Raw genomic sequence first — 18831 nt, 5'->3', positions numbered from 1 at the left:
GCCCCGCCCCGCGCCCGCCGTCGCATCCGGCGAGGAAGGTGGTGCCGGTGCCCGCGGCCTCGGCCCGGGGTTCGCCGCCATCGCCATGCCGCGGGGGCGGCGGCGGGAGCGCGGCGGCGGCGGCGGCGGCGGGGGCGGGCAGCAGCTGGTGCTGAGCAGGTTCTTCGGAGCGGCGGGGAGCGGCGGGGAGCAGGGCGCAGCCCGGCAGACGGTGCGGTCCGGGTCGGCGGCGGGGGCCCCCGGGCGGCGGTTGGGGCTCAGGGCGCCTGAAGGGCGAGGGCCAGGCCGCAGAGGCCCTGCGGGAACCCTCGTGGTGGTGGCTGAGGGCCCTCGGGCCTGTCTGGCTACCGCTTGTCAGGGGGGATGGCCAGAGCTGGCCATGGCCTGTCTGGCTACCGCTTGTCAGGGGGGATGGCCAGAGCTGGCCATGGCCTGTCTGGCTACCCCTTGTCAGGGGGGATGGCCAGAGCTGGCCATGGCCTGTCTGGCTACCGCTTGTCAGGGGGGATGGCCAGAGCTGGCCATGGCCTGTCTGGCTACCCCTTGTCAGGGGGGATGGCCAGAGCTGGCCACGGCCCTGCTGCACGCGGAGGTGCCCTGTGGCTGTCCCGCCAACGGGCAGGGCCCTCCAGGTACCAGTGCTTGCTGTAGCATCTTTGTGTTGTGTAATGCAGGGGGAGCGATACTTACTCTGTCAGGTGTAAAACTACCAGGATATGCCCATTTTGTAGGAACTGAACCTTGACCATCTGGAGTACTGTGTCCAGCTCTGGGGCCCCCAACATAAGAAGGACACGGAGCTGTTGGAGCAAGTCCAGAGGAGCCCACGGAGATGCTCAGAGGGCTGGAGCCCCTCTGCTCTGGAGACAGGCCGAGAGAGTTGGGGCTGTTCAGCCTGGAGAAGAGAAGGCTCCGGGGAGACCTTCTAGCACATTCCAGTACCTGAAGGGGCTACAGGAAAGCTGGAGAGGGGCTTTTGACAAGGGCAAGGAGTGACAGGACGAGGGGGAACGGTTTTAAACTGAAAGAGGGTACATTTAGATAAGATCTTAGGAAGAAGTTCTTTCCTGTGAGGGTGGTGAGACCGTGGCCCAGGTTGCCCAGAGAATCTGTGGCTGCCCCCTCCCTGGCAGTGTTCAAGGCCAGGTTGGATGGGGCTTGGAGCAACCTGGTCTAGTGGAAGGTGTCCCTGCCCATGGCAGGGGGTTGGAACTAGATGATCTTTAAGGTCCCTTCCAACCCAAACCAATCTGTGATTCTGTGACATGGGTATGGTGAGCTTGGCCAAGCCAGTGTGCCAGTTAGTGTCACAGGGGCTTTGCTCCCTTGCAGTAGTGTTGGACCTTCTGGCACAGGTTCTGCCTGCTGGCATGCGGTGGGTTGGGCTCCTGGTCCTGATCATGGAGCTCAGGTGACTCTTAGTCTGCTGCTGGGTGCAAGGCCGAGAGAGGCTGCAGTGATCCAACAGCCTCTCGATGTTGCCACTGGGAAAAAATTGCTGTCTCTCAGCAATTGCATTTCATTCTGAGTTTATATTTTCCAGTATCCCTGTAGTTAATGTTTCTAGCCCTTTCTGGGTCTGGAAAGGTGTCTGCTTTTTTCACCTGTGTCTCAAGTCAACCTTTTTTGTTATCTTTGGTTCCAGTATATTTTGAAAAGTGTGATGACCACTTTCTGTCCATGCAGAAAAACTGCTTCCTAATTTGGTGGTATATAATAGTGGACATGGAAGGGAAACTCCTTGCCACTTACGTGGGCTGTGCATAAGGAGACGTTATGTAGAGGTTATGGGCTTAGTTGCTGAGGGTGGAGTTCCTGCTTAGTTGTAAGGAGATTGAATTTCCCTGATAATACACTTAAACCATCTGAGATTACTATATGAAATGTGGATGCAAGCTGCTAAAAGCACCTGTTGTGTGTTCATGTGCAAAGTGAAATGATTCTGTATTTATACATTGTTGCAGTTGCAAATTACTTCTTTATATTTTGTCATACTTCTTGCATTCTGTCAAACAGAATACATCAATGATGAAACAATATAAATTGATGAATTTTCTGTTTACGAAGTGGTACAAGGACGTGTGTCAAAAGCCATCTAAGGTGCAGTAGTCCAAAGTACTGTATTCTGTACAAACTCAGGATGATGCTAGCTGGGCGTTTACAGATAGTTTAGGAAAATCTTTTAAGTCTGGATTAACAGTTCCAGGATGGTGTGGAGAAGATACTCTTCCATCATTGGGATGCAGGCCATAGGAAGTAGTGCCTCTCGGAGGCGAATAGCCTGTATCTGGCAAGAAGAGGGCTCTGGACTGTGGGAATGAGGATTTGTGGAAGAGATCTGATTCAGACAAAGGGTGGTAGCCTGTGGTGTGATGGGAAAGTCTATTAAGTGCTGATTCAGTTCTCTATCACAGAGGTAGCTCCAAGCTGCCTTTTGAAGCCACGGTAGCTGCAGGTGTTTCTTTTCTAGCACAACAGCCAACTTGTTCACAGAATTCACTGTTTCTCTTGTTCTTGTAGCCTTGAATGTTTAGAAGACTATTTTATAAGCAAAAAGTGTAGATAGTTAAAATAGGGATTTCATGTTGTAAATTAATTTTGCATTTTGCATTACCTCTTTATGAAATCCTTGAGTGCATTAACCTGACTTAGTAGTGTTAGGTTAATGGTTAGACTCTATGATCTTAAAGGACCTTTGCAACCCAAATGATTCTGTGATTATTATCTTTCATAGAGGATGACAAAGGAAAAAGTAACTGAACTTCTTTGTTTAATTTATGTTTCAGGCTTCTGAATGTGGCGTAAAAAGGAGAACGTCAACTGAAAGCAGTGAACCCTGTGAAAAGAAGACCAAGGCACACCAGATTACTCTAGAAGATATCTGTAACCCACTGAAGACTCAGGATAAAAGTGAGTTGACTGTAAACAAACCTTCAGGCATTTATACCCAATAAGTAGTTTTTTATTGTCAGCGGATACTTTAGGAAGTGTCTCTTCAGTGTAAGATACATCTCTGAAGAGCCATTATGAGCATACTAGCTGTACTGTTAGAGCACCTTTCTGTGGCTTGGGAGCTAGGTATTTGAGCCTTGCTCCAGAATTACTCTGCAAATCCCCTTCAGCTGACTCAGGTTTAACAGGTTGTTCAGTCAGTGAAGTCCAGATGCCCAGGCAGAAATGCTTCAACTTCTCTTTCTGTGTTGGTTTAACAGTCTGTCTTGTAGACTCAGGCTGAAGCATGACTGACACTTGACAGCTCTGTGGAGTCTGGCCTGTGACTGGGATACCTAAAGGCTACCTCAGAGTAAATAGTTCTAATGCACTGCTCTTAACTGTGAAATGGCAGTCACTTAAGTACATGGAAAATGCCTGTGCTCCATCTGGCTTTGAACAAAGAATTTAACATATTAATGATGCTAGTAGAAAAACAAATCGGTGAATATGAAGTTCATTAGACTTGCACTTCATTGAAAAGAATTAGCCTCTATAATTTTTTAAAGAGGGAATTATATTCAGTTTTGTGTGTGTGGTGGTTTGAAGTATCGTTAAGACACCATCAGCTAGCCATACTGTCTGCTTAATAACTGTGCTGAAAAAATACCACTTGTCTTTCAATATTCTTGGCTATTTTTGTGGCTTTGCAGTCCAGAAAATAATTGTGCTTCTTTTCCCATGTATGAAGAAGCACACAAGTGAGGAGTATTGATTTTCCAGGGAAGTTAACCAAGCTGATTACATGCATGATTCTGTCAGGCTGGCAGAAATACTGCAATGGGAGAGGAGGAGGAATGTAGGGAAGAGAGAGACAGAGCAAAATGATTGCATTCTCTTCTTACTGATGTCATTCTAATAGATGTTCTGTTTTAGAAAATAAGTTGCTAATGTGTTTTTGTTGTGTATTTTTACTGAAGAAGAACCTCAGAAGTGTGAAAAGCCCCGTATATGCTTGCAAACACTAGACAGACTGAGAGAATTCTGCAGTGATTCAGACCAGCAGTGTAACAGAGTCCGGGAGGATAGTTTTCGGGAGAAAGAATCTCTGAGTTTGGAAAAATGTCCCAGTATTATTGGGAGAAGTTCAGAATTGAAAAACCCTCTTCAATCTGGGGACACTAGCCCAAAGGTTGCTCAGAAGGTATGTAGAGCTTTGGTCCAGCGCTGTGTAGATTACTTTTTATGCTTTGAAAAAGCAAGCTTTGGCACAAGATTCGTTTTGTGTTTTTTGTGTTCTGTCATGAAACAGTGCAGCAGTACCCAACAGACCAGTGTTTGTGTATGGATGTTTTCCTGGAGCTCTTAGCATAGTGAGCAGAATGCCTCTTATATTTCTTCAGTGATACTGTAAAAAGCAGTAATGAGAGAGCAGAAACACTGGCAGTGTGTCTTGTGGTTGTGAATGATCCTATAATATCGTAATAACAAATGTTCAGTGTGGCCTTTGCTCAGCTTTCTTTCCGTTCTATCAGTTTTGATACGGGCTGTAGAATTCCTAACAGGCTTTCTTTGCAAAAATGTGATTTAGAAGTGTTACTGAGATGTAGCTTAATCCAGTTGCTAATAAATCTAACTACCAAATATAACACTGTTTTTTTCCATCTGCAGTAGCTCCCATGAAAAGTTATCATTGATACCTATGATACAAGTTGATAAGAGTGTAGTACTACCTTGCTTCTCCTTTTATTACGGGGCTAATTAACATTAGTTAATTGGTTAGTTTTTGGGCTCACCTTGCTCAGTTTGAAGTATTCAGGTCCTGACAGGCATCTCATGGCTTACTGTAGTGTTGCATTGGGACTCGACTGTTCTTTAACGAAGCTTTATATCTGGCTTTTTGAAGGAAGGAAGTTGTGGGAAAGGTTGTATAGTTGATTTGACCTTCCCTGTCTGAAGGTCATTACCTTAAACTGAGGTGTCTGGGTTGTGTGAACATGAGATTAATATACAAGTAGTGAAGAGAACAGCTTGTGGCAAGAGATGTCTGTTGTGATGAGGGACTGAGATTAAGTAGATGTGGTCAGTTGGAGAACACAGAAAACTGATTCCTTGTCTGTCCCTCTTTTTCAAACCCGTGTCTGTCTGGAACTTATTCATTTCTGACTCTTTGACCATCCCATTACACTGACACCAGGTGCTGCCCCTGCTAGTTTAATCTATAAATCATACTTTAGCACATCACACAGATGTTTCAGAATCAATTCTAGATGCTGAAGCAATAAATGCATGTGTTTTACACACACATGTATGTGAAACATGCATGAGGAGTATTTTTTCTTTTATCTTAGTGACTTTCTCTTCTGTAACACTGGAGACAGCATGTGCCTGGCATGGGTTGTCGGTTAAAAATGCATGTGTTACAGTAACTGCAGTAGAAGTGTGTGTTTAGTGAGCAAAGGCACATGCAACTCTCCACCAAGCTGTGGGCCTAAGGTGGTTGTTTCTGCAGAATTCAGGTTTCTCTGTCTCTTTGAACAGATGTGTTTGTTAATCTTCCGTGTGTCAGCTAGTGCAATATTTCTGCCTTCCTATTCCAGAGTTGGTTTCCAGTACACTAACACTGGTGTGCATTTTATAGCAGTATTGCTACTGCGTATTCATATACGTAGATGCTTGTCACCAAACAGCACTTGGGTCCAGTGGATCACAGACTGTGAAATTATGACAGTTGTTAACTCTCCCTTCCTAGATCATGAGGAAGGTCAGCTTTAACCATGTGCAGAGAGTCTCTGCAAGCAAGATGTATGCAAAGTAAAAGGAAAGAGCAATTATTTCTTACTTAGTGTACTCAGTAGATAGTGGGGACTCCTTGACTGACTTACTTGACAAAGTATTGCTATCATACTTCTCTGTAAGACACCTACTGAGTCTCTGCTGGCCAGGCAGTCGGGTGGGGAAGGGCTGGCCTGCCTTCCTTGGAATGGCTCATCGTGAAGGCTTGTGTCTTGCTTTTTTCTTAGAGTTGTAAACTTTTTATGTGAGTAATTTTCTTCTAAATTCTTTGAGCTGCTAACTTACTACCGTCTCAACAATTCAATGTCCATGTGTGTTTTTACTTCTTTTACTGTTTTTTGTGACCTTATTTCACATGGTTTGTCACAAAAATTTTCTCTGTAAAATGAGATGAGGCCGTACTGCTGGGCTGGCACAGACCTTGGATCAAAGACCACTGAATGCTTGGTTGAGGATTTTGCAGTAGAGACACCTAAGCTCCTGGAGCCATCTGAGTTCTAGGCATGGTACACCTTTGTTTGTGCTGGGCTGTGTTGTCTGCTTGTCAAATGGGTCATCCCTTGGTTGTGTGCAATTCTGGGAATTTTTGCAATTCACAGTTAACAATACAGCTAAGTGTTCTTTTTTATCCATTGTTTTCTGACTGCATTGTTTGTAATTCCCATGACCCAAAGTATTTGATTTGTACTATCTCTGTTTCTTCTGAGTTACCGTTGTTTCTTAACAGTCTGTTGGCTATGTTCCTTGTAATCTAGATGGGACAGTTGTTGTAAATTGAAGTCGACTGGGTTTATTTGCAGATACAGAAACTCACAGCACAACCTGATTAATGGTGTTTTGTGTAGTCATAGGCTTTAAAAACTTGTGGAGGGTGTTGTCTTTCTGTTTTTTTTAACCGACTTTATCAGGACTTGATATGGTGATATGAGTGAGGAGGAACTTTGCTGTAAGTGAAGTGCACGTTACCAGAGTTGTTCACTGCGCTTCTAAGAGACTGAGTCCATCACCCTGCTTGCAATACAGAACAAAACAAAACTAGAGCTGAAGTTGCTTGGCTAGCATAGGCTACATAATCCCATTGTAAAAGATGAACTGCAGTGAGAGTGGCCTCAGAGCCTTAACTGTTAAGGGTTTTAGAAACTTCAATATAGATTTTCTGTGTTTAAGAATAAATTCTTTTGGGAGGTTTGCTGAGCTTACGTAGGAAGGGCAGACTGGAGAAGAAGTATGGTTTTGGTGCTTGAGACAGTGAACTGAGACTCGTATTGAATTGGTTTGTTTCTTGATTTACTGTGGATTTTTTGAACCCCATTAATCTCTGTGTGCTGCAGTTTCTCATCTGTAGATTGGAGTGGTAATTCATCCTTATTTTTCTATCTGGCCTGTTTAGACTGTCCAGTCTTTGAAGCCTGCATGTGTCTTGATCTGTGTTTTGAGAGCTCATGATACAATAGAGATCTGATTTCAGCTGAGATGTCTAAGGACTGTTGTAAAGCAAGCTGACTAACTGATGCAAAATCTTTGACTTTCATGACTTTTTAATTCCTTCTAATTTCAAATAAACTGTCTGTATATCCTACTTCATAGTTTTGCTGCAGTTCTTGGGGCTATTTAGTGCAAGAACAGTCTTTAGTGCTATGGTCAATGTTGAGTCAAGGTCTGCAGGGGCAACTGATTTATTTGATGATTCCTAACTATACTTTTCCATCTTTTTATTTACAGGAGGAGTTACGCTGTGATCTTAGTCAGTTTTCTGCACCTCTTAAGTCTTATGAAAATACTCAAAATACTTCAGATATGAATCTTAATAAGAGAACCAAAAGCATTTACACTCCACTAGAACTTCAATTCATAGAAATGAAGAAACAGTATAAAGATGCTGTTTTGTGTGTGGAATGTGGATACAAGTATCGCTTCTTTGGAGAAGATGCAGAGGTAATTTTTGCCTGGGTTAAGGAGAGACACTTGCATTATGTTAGTGTCGTACTAGCTCTATGGGCACTTCCAGAAGGAAGGCTTTTGGGGTGCATGAGTTTCCTGGGATTTTTTAATACTTGAAGTCAAGATGAAAATCTCTGCGTGCTTGAAGACTATCCATTATGCATGCACTTTTTACCAAAAGAGTGTTTATTATTTTGTGATCATAGGGTAGTGCTTGCTATCCTGCATATTGAGAACTTAAGATGAGGTACTTGTCAAGAGTTAAAGCTGAAAGACCTTCAGAGATCAGTTCTCTGTCATGGCCCAAAACTCTACTAGGAGTATTTCAGTTTGGAAGACAGTAGAGCAAGTGGTGTAAAAGTAGATGAATATAGCCAGTATAGTCTGGGTGCAAAGAACATCTTGGATGTGGCACCTAGACATGCCAGATCTCTGGGAACTGGACAGTACTTTGCATCAAACGTAATTTTAAAGTGATGGTTCATAAATGATTCATAATGATTTTTTTCATGATCTGTCCCAAAAATCATTGCTACCAATTTAACCCTTGATCTGTGCTATTACCACATTCGAGACCAGTGAGAAGCTTTGCTTAGTTACTGAGAATTAATTTTCCTGATCAACTTCGTACTGTGTAATTTGTCTACTCGTTCACTGGTGCACTCACAGTCCAGAAATAGAAATAATATTGTCCAGGTACACATTTCAATGTTTGATGGCGGTTCCAGCTTAAGACCACTTTCCCTACTCAGTGAACACCTACCTTTTTGCTGAGAGGCAAAGAAGTAAATGCAAATCATACATTATAATGTCACATTTTAACAAGTGTTGTCACTCTTTTTCTGTGAAGTGTTTAGTTTCCACTGCTGTTTAATATTGATTTCTCAGTATTTTGATTGATTAGCTAGCTTAATACCGTCTTTATAACCACAATTAAAATGACTCCTTTCTTTCTGCATTTTTGGTATTATGAAAATTATTTGACCCTTCGTTGAGCTGTGTTGCAGAATCCGTGTGTGCTGTGATTTACCTCGCGGTGGTAAAGATCAAGGTGCAGCATAATAATCTGACATGGGAGGTCTGTGATACTGAAGCCCCTGTTTGTGACAACGTGCTGGGACAGGAAGGTGAAGGGGCCCAGCTCTCTAGGGTTTTCCTGTGACGTTTTCCTTCTGACACTAGACTTTTAGTCCAGTTGTGCGTCAGTGTTGTCATAGAGATGAGCTCCTGTGTTGCATTTTGAACTCTTGGCTGACTCTTTTTCTTCTACTTTGCAGATTGCAGCTAAAGAACTAAACATATATTGTCACCAGGATCATAACTTTATGACTGCTAGTATACCGAGTCACAGACTGTTTGTCCATGTGCGGCGTCTTGTAGCAAAAGGATATAAGGTTGTCCCTGGCTTTTATTAAATGATGTTAAGTACAGAATAGCAATGAAATAACTTGCACTTGTTGTACCAAAGTCTTATTTGAACTGAGAAGTGGGAAACTCATTATCACCCGTTTTTGCAATTAAAATGGCTAACTTCCCTTTGTTTCAGTTTCTCCATTCTGGTGAGTGTAATGAAATTTAAGTAGATTCAAGCTTCCTCTGTTTTACAGAAAAGTATCTTCATGTTTTCTAGAACAATTCTTTCTCTCAGATTTTATTCAAGCCTTTGCATGTGATAAAGAGAAATTTATATATCCGCTCTCTCTTTTATTCTTCCTCACGTTCTTTTTTTTGCTTAGCCCAGCTCATATTTTTTTTCTTTTCCTTCCTATTGTTGATCCCTGTAATTCTTTGGCTTTATCTTGATACCTCCTTTTTTTCTGCTTATGAGAAAAGGTCTTTAATCTCAGGAGTTTGAATCAATGAAGCAATCATTCTCTGGCAACTGGTGAACTCTAGCTAAATTGTTTCAAAACAGGACAAGAAGCAGAGGGGCACAAGTTAAGAGAGCAGTTAGAAGTGGATAGAACGTGAGGAAAAGCAGTGCCTTATAGTCTCAAGCAGGATTGATACTAGCCTCTGCCCTTTCTGCTCAGCTTTAATGATACACTTGCTGTTTGCCCATCTTAAAAGATCACCAAATTTATAAAATAATAAAAAAAATCATTTATTATTAAAGACCTAACTTTGTTTCTTGTCTGTGTGCCTGTAGGTTGGAGTAATAAAACAAATGGAAACTGCAGCACTGAAGGCTGCTGGTGAAAATAAAAGCTCTCTCTTCAGCCGGAAACTGACCGCTCTCTACACAAAGTCTACGCTTATTGGAGAAGATATCCTTTTCAAATAAATCTGGTTTCAGACTCTAATCTTTGGTGTATGAGAGGCCATAATTCTAGTATTATCACCTAGATGGAATGTGACTAGCTAGTGACTGACATAAGAGTGGCAGCAGGAAATAAAGTTCCTTTAATTTTATGTTGCGGTAAAACATCATCCTGGCTTTATAAAGAATTTAATCTCTTCAGGGCTTTAGGTTTGTTGTGAAACACCAGAGCTTGTGTTTACTGTAGTTGCTTTCTAAAGTCAGTGGACTGCCCAAGTCTAGAGTGTTCTGTAGATCTTGTCTTCAACTAGGTGTTTCACCAGATTGAGAATGCGTAGTATTAGTGATGCAAGAAGGTGTGAGGGAAGAATTGGCTGTTTAGTGTCAACAGTTTGCTTTAAATGAAAACAAGGTGATAAAATCAATGGACTGTGAAACATCTAGCTAGATCATTAACTCCTGACTGTTGTAAAAAAGAAAGTGCAAAAATGAGATAGACTGCTTTTAACCAGTGATTTTCTTAATTTCTTTCCTTCCAGTTTTTCTTTTCCTATCTCCTGCCTTATCTACCTCTTTTTTTTCTTTAATTTCTCAAACTAGTACTTACTAGATACCGAGAGCTAAAAAGATTGTCAGATTAATGCCTGTGAGGTTGCGCTTAAGGAGTAGATCAGGGAAGCAGATAACACAGTCCTGAGATTTTGTTGGAAAACTTCTAGTGTACTCACAGACTCTGTTACAATGGTTGGCAAACTCAATGAAAGCAAGCTCAGCAGTATGACCCAACCTGGTGGAGACATAGGCAGCAAGTTTTCAATGCAGCTAATCTAATGCTCCTGCTAAGATGTCAACTGTTGTTTAACTCGGTGTATTACCTGCTTTTCAGTTGCTGCGTACCTGGTGCATGTAGTTTTTTCTGTTAGGTGCATGTGGTTTGTGGATATGAAGTCAAAATGACGAGGTGGAGTAGCCCATGTGCAGAGTCAGCTGCTGGTTTAACTTTTGACATAGCTGTTCTTGCTCAAATGGGGAGACCCCAGACATAGTCAAAGATGGCTTTGCATGAGCTGGTGAAATCTGTGCATCATGTAACTGCCTGTCCTGTGAAGACAACCACTGACTTCAGTCCTCATGCTGACAGTCATCTGAAGTTCATTAAAATCGTAGTAGGAGTCAAAACTAGTGAAAGTCAAGTAGACCTTTAGTCTAGAAGGCCCAACACAAAATCTTGTTGAGAAGGACTTAGATCTAGAAGGACCTATGAATAATCCACCAAAATCTGTGTGCTGTGTTATTTCTTTTTAACGTGTTACATGTGAACCCTTTACTGAAGCTAGATGATTCTGTAGATGTTGAAGAGGTAACAACAGACGTTCCTGATAACTACCTCCTCTGTATCTGTGAAAATGGAGAAACCATAAAAGACAGGAAGAAAGGTGACATTGTTATAGGCATTATGGTAAGTTAGTTTCACAGGGGAATCAGTATTTTAGGGTTCGTGTGGGGTTTTTTCGCAGTGTGGTTTTACTGTGTTTGAGAGGTGGGTGGTTATCTTCTTAAATTCATGATTGTTCTGCCATTTAGATTTTTTGGGGTGTGGTTTTTTTTTTTGTGTAACAAGGTGCAGTTTAGGTAAGGTACCATCTTATGTGTGAATTGTGATGGCTGAAAACGACAGAAGAGGTTTGGAGCTTATAGTTGAATATTTCTAATGCTGCTTTTGCTGCCATATCACTTGAAAACATAGCTGTGTTTTAACAGTATGCAGGGGTATCGTTAGTTCAGATGCTTTGCTAACTTTAACGTTAAAACATTTTTAGAGTCAATATTTTAAAGCTTGTGAGCACTTTTTTCCACTACAAAATACTGTTCTTTAGAGGAAAAAGACGCTTTTTTACTGTTTACACTTCGGATTTGTATTATCTTTTTATGGTGAAGGTTGAAACTAGGATTGTTTAACTGGCAAAACACAGTGATAACTGAAGCCCAGTCTGCTGGTAATTCATTAATTTAAAAGTATCTTGATTGTGCTTGTATTTGAATGTCACACTGCAGCTGGGAGAGAACAACAAAAGCATGTGCTAGCAGCATGACAGTTAGTTTCCAGGCTGAATTGCATCTGCCTTCCATAGACTTTAAATTATATAGATTTGCCTAGCAATAAAAGTTAGGCAGTGATGGTCTGATGATAACAAGAGCACATTTACATTTTTAAGGTATTGTTATCATTTACCAAGACAAAATTGTGGTAGTCTTTTGAAGTTATTACTGTATTATAGATTTGAAAAACACCATTACTTTTTTTGATCTGCCACTTTCACTAAGCCTGTGGGTGCTGTATGATTTTGTGCTATGCACCATAAATTTTCTTTCTGGCTTAACAATTTGAGTCACTGAAACACTCCCTGAGAATTTAAATATTCAATGCATATATTTTTTGTTTTATTATTTGACAGGCAATCCAACCAACTACCGGAGAAGTAATTTTTGACAGTTTTCGGGACTGTGCATCTCGCTTAGAATTAGAGAGTCGGGTTTTGCGCCTGCAGCCAGTTGAAATAATACTTCCATCTAGCTTGTCAGATCAATCTGAAAAGCTCATCAACAGCATAACTTCCATGAGGTATGTTCTATGGGGATTTTGTTATTTGTTTTTTTTAAGTTTTTTTAATTATAGCGTAGCTATTGGTGGAGTTTAAATCCAGAAGCAAGCATGGATGTGTAGTCCTGCAAAGGCCCATTTCAGAATGGCTGTAGTTTGCTGCTGCGTTGAAAGTTCCCCAAATCCCACTGAGTTCTGGGCATTCGTTCTTAAATTGTATTTAGACTGAAATTCATGGCTTCTGTCTCAGGCCTATGAAAGATTTATGCACCTAAACATCTGTTGTTTTCATTTAGGTCATCTTGCTCCCACCTCCTGATCATGTGATCTGTTGGATTTATTTCAGAGATCATGCACTTACCTTTGGGCTCTGAAGGTGGTGTTATGTGGCTGTTTTTTTCTTATTCTAGCCAGCTGATCTAGGGAAGTGATGGTCCCTCTGTACTCAGCACTGGTGAGGCCGCACCTTGGATACTGTGTCCAGTTCTGGGCCCCGCACTTCAAGAAAGATGATGAGGTGTTGGAGCGAGTCCAGAGGAGGGCGACCAAGCTGGTGAAGGGTCTGGAGGGTCTGACCTACGAGGAACGGCTGAGGGAGCTGGGGGTGTTTAGCCTGGAGAAGAGGAGGCTCCGACGTGACCTTATTGCAGTCTGCAACTACCTGAAGGGAGGTTGTAGTGGAGTGGGAGTCAGCCTCTTCTCCCAGGCAACTAGTGATAGGACAAGAGGACACAGCCTCAAGCTTTGCCAGGGGAGGTTCAGGTTGGACATTAGGAAGCATTTCTTCTCAGCAAGGGTCATTAGCCATTGGAATGGGCTGCCCAGGGAGGTGGTGGAGTCACCATCTCTGTATGTGTTTAAGAAAAGCCTGGACATGGCACTTAGTGCCATGGTCTAGTTGCCATGGTGGTGTCAGGGCAATGGTTGGACTCGATGATCCCAGAGGGCTCTTCCAACCTGGTTGATTCTGTGATTTGTCGTCATCTTAAGATCTATAAAAGCCATGAAACCTTTTTTCTATTTATGTAGATAGGTATAGAAAACCTTTGCAACTGGTATTTCATCTGTCTGTCCTATTACATGATCTTGAACTTGGATGGAGACTTGGAAGTATTATGGCTGATCGTCTGTTTGTATTTTGAGTTCTCTTTGTGTATTTCAAGAGTAAGTTTGTTACCTGTTTTCTATATCAGTTTTACTGTGGAATAAAGCCAGAACACGATGTAATTTGTAGGATGATAGATGAAGGATAAAAGCAATCCTCTGAACATAGGTGGTGAATTTGCAAAATCTTGCAGATGCAATTTTTGTGAGAAAATATCCGTTTTTCACTTTTTTTTTTAAACCACGCACATCTGGGCTGTAGAGAGCTAGTTTAGAGCTTGGCGTTTCCATTTTGAATGAACTGGGCAGAAAGACAGTATTTTTCTTTTCTGTGTTAACAAAGCTGGAGCTAAATAAAGCCAAAGAAGAATGAAGGTATTACATAGGCAAAGTGTTGTATTGAGGGGAAGAAAATACAAATATCATCACCTCCTGTATTGTGAAGATAGGCAAATGGATCACAGTCATGTAGATGGTAGCCACTTGACAGTCAACTCTGTACCTTGACTACCTCCCTTAAACTCTGCCCCAGTCATCATCTTGTAGCTTCCTCTAATGCTCCACACAGAAGAGCTGCTTAATCAGTCTGCTCTCCAGGCATTCCTTTCCCTACCTGCCAGTGTAATGCTTCTTCATCCGCTTTTATTAAAAAAAAAAAAAAGGTTGACATGAAGAGGTGGGTAGGCAGTCATCTCATCAGGAAAAGCTGATTTTGTGGCACGTTATAGGAACTTGCACAGATGTTGCTGTACTCGGCTATGAAGCTTTCAAGGGCACGTGTATATGAGAGGCAAGACTGAGAGGAGGGACTGAAAACGTATGATTTGGTGTTGGGGTGGCTTGTGAAAGTGCTGTATTCATCATTCAGTGGTGTTGAAACACTTATGCTTGTACTGAAGTGTGCTCTTGTCATACTAGGCCCTTCTACTCCCTCAGCTCATGTATGGACTGCAAAGCCGTGGAGTTGGAAAAGGTCAACTCTAATTAGATGTACTAAGCAAGCAATATCAATGTGTTTCCTTGCAGTAAAATGATTTGTTAAGATTTGGGCAAGAAAAATACCAGATTAGGAAGTAACAGACCTTTTCCAGTTGCCAACAGATGTACATTTTTGCTTTGCTAATCCTTTTACTTTGCTAACTTTCTCTTTTGCATGTCAGTTCTGTAGGAGTATACCCAAAATATTTCTAATTATACCATGATGAAGATTAACAATTCTTATTTTTGTTTGTTTGTTTTGTTTTTTTTTTTTTGTTGCTGATGTCGTGCACTGAGAGTTTTGTGGAATCCAGAGGAAGGTAAAACGATGTAATAAACCAACAAAGCAAGTGCATTTTTCAGAAACAAATATTTTAGTTATGCATTAAGGTAATTCCGGTGCAGGTTTGAGAGAGCAATTGAATTTTTTTTTTCTTTTCTGTTTTGGTTGTGCACAGCTGAGAATGTTAGTAGCTTCTCATTTCTATTAAGAACAAAAAATACCACCTATTAGGTGATTTTGTGAACAGATACTGTTTTGTAGGTTTTTTCCACTTTCTGGTAATTTACTAGGCAGCTGTCCAGCCTGAGTGTCCTTAATTACTTGGGTCTGGTAAAAATAAAACATGTTACTCTGGTAGGCTTTGGTAGGCTTATTTCAAAACCAGTTCTTCATTAATTATCTCCTATCAGATTTAACCACTAGAGGTCCCTGATGTATCTAATATTAATTTAAGTGGTTCCAATATACTGCTTTCTTGTGCTTTTAACTAGGCTGTAGTTTCTATATGATTGCTTTTATAGAGGCAGTAATTTTATATTAATGCATATTGAGTGGTCTAAAGTATTCATTTTTGGTTATTGTGCATTACCTGCTAATTTCATTCTTTGTCTGCTTTTTTCTAATAACTCCTGGTGAGAATCATCCATGAGCTGGGAAGGGTTTCATTGCTATGATTTTTTGAAGACCTTTCTGACTAAAACTATGGGAACTAGGATCTTGTGTTTTAAGAAGGCTCCTCATCTCTCTGTGTATTTGTAATGCAGCAGAAAACCACTGAATTTAGAAAAAACAGGGTACAGATGGTAGAGAAAAATAGTCCCAGGAGGTGTACAGCTTGGAGTGGTTAGGTCCAGAGGAGAGAAGGGTCTTTCTGCTCACTGCGTGCCCATGTCGTGCAAGAATTGCACCAGGGGTTGTCTGAGTAACTCGCGAATGATTTGGTTTTGGATGTTGCATATTAGAACTTCACACTGAGTGACGGCCTAGGTCTGCTCCAGTACAAAGTGTGTGCTGATGGTTAATGAAAAAGTTAAAATATTTAGTCCAGATAAACCACTGCAGCTTTATGAGAGCAGTCATAATCTGGTTCAATGCCTGCTTATATTAACAGAGTTGAAAGTATCTGTGTGCTTTCCTTCAGTTTCTATCTCTTTTTAATATACAAAGACCAAATGTGAGTATTATATACTGGTGTGCATGTCTGTGTGCCTCTATTCTACAGCAATAAAACATACATAACGTATGTATTTCCTCCTTATGGAATGCTGCGATTCTCTCCTCGTGTTCTCATTGCCATCACAGCTATGTCCAGGCTCAGCTGTGTCATTCACAGTGGTGCTTCTATTTTGGTGTTGTGTACATTTTCACAGCCAAATTTACATCAAAGGAACACCTGTCACAGAAGGAAAAAACAGCTGAGTGGCAGCATGCTGCTGTTCTGAATTTGTTCTTATCAGAAACAAGAGCCAAATAAGTAATGAGAAAGGTTTTAGTGTTTTAATCTGGTTGACAATGACCAAGAACTACTACTGAAGCCCAAGGAGTACTTCATTACGGCACAAACTATTTCTGTGGATTAATGTAAAGTAGTTGTAAGAAGTTTTGTGTCAGAAATGAAGGTGCAAATAAAATACACAACGGAAAGTGGCCTCTTCACTTTTTAAGTTTTGTGCAGACCAGTGAAAAGTTTGCTTGTCCTGCAGGTCAGCGGAGAAAATAGTTTCACACATTTATATGTGGCTCTAAACAGGGTCTCACAATAGGAAGATTGAAGCAAATTTTACAGCAGGTTAATGAATGACTGGAGCAGCAGCAGAGCTGTTTTAAGAACTGTCTAAGAGCAGCAGTTTGAGCTATGCCCAGGAAAGCAGTTTGCAGTTAAGTGGAACATTTGGTCCTGGTTTTGAAGTTCTCCATGTCTAAGTTAGGCATGGACATTAATGTAATGAGCAATAAGCAAAGGTAAATGCTACTGTAGTAAGATTACTTAGCTGTTTATATGATTTGTTCATTCAGTGGAGTTTTAATTCAGTTAGTATGAAGCCAGTTTAGCTAAATTGCATACCTGGGGGAGTGAGGGGGGCGCAGAAAATCCAAGCCTTAATCAATAGGTGTTTTACCACTGGTTTAAATGAAGTTAGACTCCTCCATCTTTTTGTAAAGACTTTGCTTAACGATTTTGCCTAAACTCTGGTGTTTAGAAACCTGAGTAAGCTTTAAAAGATAGTTTAACTTGTGGTATAGGTATGTGTTACAAGTTACAAACTTTCCCCTTTGGTAATTTAAAACTCATGGAAGCAAATGCATTGCAATGTGTGGCATGGTTTCATGTTTGCTTCTAGCATGTTGCTGTTTCAGGTGGTAAAGGAAATGCTCCCACTGCCAATGTTATGACAGACATTGCCCATAAAATTTAATAACTAGAAGGTACTGTTCAAGGACACATTTAATGATTAGAAAGTACTATTCAAGGACACTGAACTGGAGGTCAGTTTTGGTGGAGAGCCTTCCTTCAAAAGCGAAGTGCGATTTAAAAGTAGTTTACAGACACTGGTTCAGAACAAACTGTTCTAGTGGGTAGTGTTCTGTTCCTGAACCACTAGTAACATCTATTTGCAGATGTCAGCACGTGATGACTTAGCTGGAGGAAAATCTTTTAACACTTTTAGTTTTCCTTCTTTCTAGAAAACCAAGAAAACGTTATTGCCTTCAAAAAATATGTATGTTTTTACAGGAGAACACTGTGTTGTGTACACCAAGCTCTTCCTAGTCAAGGGTCAACACCTATCCTCCTTAACATATTGGCTGCTTCAAAAGTTGGCCTGTACTGGTCTTCCTAAATAGTTTTTGAGGCTCCTTTCCATTTAGATTGTTCTTGCTCTTCTCATGTGCCCCTTTTTTTGTTTCATGGAAAAATATGATACTTCTATTCAGCACATCTTGAGAGTGCCCCAGTGCTGCTCTTTACATAAAAAAGGGCAAATGAAAAAAAATATAATGTTTTATTCTGTAGCATTCTTTGACACCATGTAAAAACACACCGATCACGAGTACTTCACTTTCAACTCCAAGGCATCATTTCACCAAAGTCTGCACTGTTTTGCTTTTTTTTACACATCTTGTTTGATGTCTGGCCAACAGTCTAAAATCAGGATGATACAATAACTAACCTCTTGTCTAGGCCCACAAATTTTTCACTTTATTCTGGATGCAGAGCATAATGTCTTCCTGTTAGTTTGGGCCTGTAATCTGGGAGGCAGTTTAGACACAATCTTCATCATGGGCTGCTTTGTTTAGGCTGTAGCTAGATCTGCTACTTGTTCTCTGTAATATGTCTTAAGATTTTTTTCCTTCTGATTATGACATTCGGGTTTCTGTTTTTGCTTTAGTACTGCAGTATTGTCTTTGGAGTTTGCTGCATGGAATTCCCTTATCTCTTAAATCCATTGAGAACTAAAATCATCCTCCCTGCTCACTGGTATGATCAAATTACTCCTGGACAGAATCCCTCAAGTAGCTGATCCTCCATCATTACATGCAATGCAGGCTTGCTTTCTTTGTATTTAAGGACCTCTATAAAATAAACATTTCAAGCTCTTTCTGCTTACACTAAGTCAATGCAGTGCTGATACCCCTTCTGTTTTAGCAGTGACTTCTGCCTTTAACTTGATATCAGTTGTGGTCTCTCAGGTACCTGCAATTGCTCCACAGGTGTTTTACTTTCTAGTTTCAGCCCTGTCATGATCTCTTACCAGCCCAAAGCATTAGCTGTGGCATAGCTGGTGGTGATATTTGACTGCTGGTTGGTTGTTTCTTGTCATCCTGTCCCCTGATTGTAGTTTATCAGAAATCAAGAATAAGAGATGTCTTTCAGCTTTTTTGTTTCGGTGCGTGTGGTGCCGTAGTGGAATACAGCAGTGCTTTGGTTTCCTTGAA

The 18831-nt window shown here is 41.1% G+C and overlaps 1 protein-coding gene across 4 annotated transcripts in view; it reads left to right on the top strand.

Annotated features, from left to right (window-relative positions):
- The first annotated feature begins 85 nt into the window (after positions 1-85).
- MSH3 (mutS homolog 3) overlaps positions 86-18831 on the top strand; it is a 143747-nt gene continuing 125001 nt past the window's right edge. For all 4 annotated transcript variants that reach the window (XR_011050092.1, XR_011050093.1, XM_068423375.1 and 1 more), the window contains exons 1-8: positions 86-211; positions 2787-2910; positions 3912-4135; positions 7450-7662; positions 8946-9062; positions 9818-9937; positions 11244-11387; positions 12385-12551. Coding sequence is in view for 2 of the 4 variants with exons in the window: in XM_068423375.1 (XP_068279476.1) it covers positions 86-211; positions 2787-2910; positions 3912-4135; positions 7450-7662; positions 8946-9062; positions 9818-9937; positions 11244-11387; positions 12385-12551 (1235 nt within the window). In the remaining 2 variants the exon portion in view is untranslated. The remainder of the gene's footprint in view (positions 212-2786; positions 2911-3911; positions 4136-7449; positions 7663-8945; positions 9063-9817; positions 9938-11243; positions 11388-12384; positions 12552-18831) is intronic.

This window comes from Nyctibius grandis, chromosome Z (assembly GCF_013368605.1).
Source record: "Nyctibius grandis isolate bNycGra1 chromosome Z, bNycGra1.pri, whole genome shotgun sequence".
NCBI lineage: Eukaryota > Metazoa > Chordata > Aves > Nyctibiiformes > Nyctibiidae > Nyctibius > Nyctibius grandis.
This window is presented reverse-complemented; position numbering and strand designations above follow the sequence as displayed.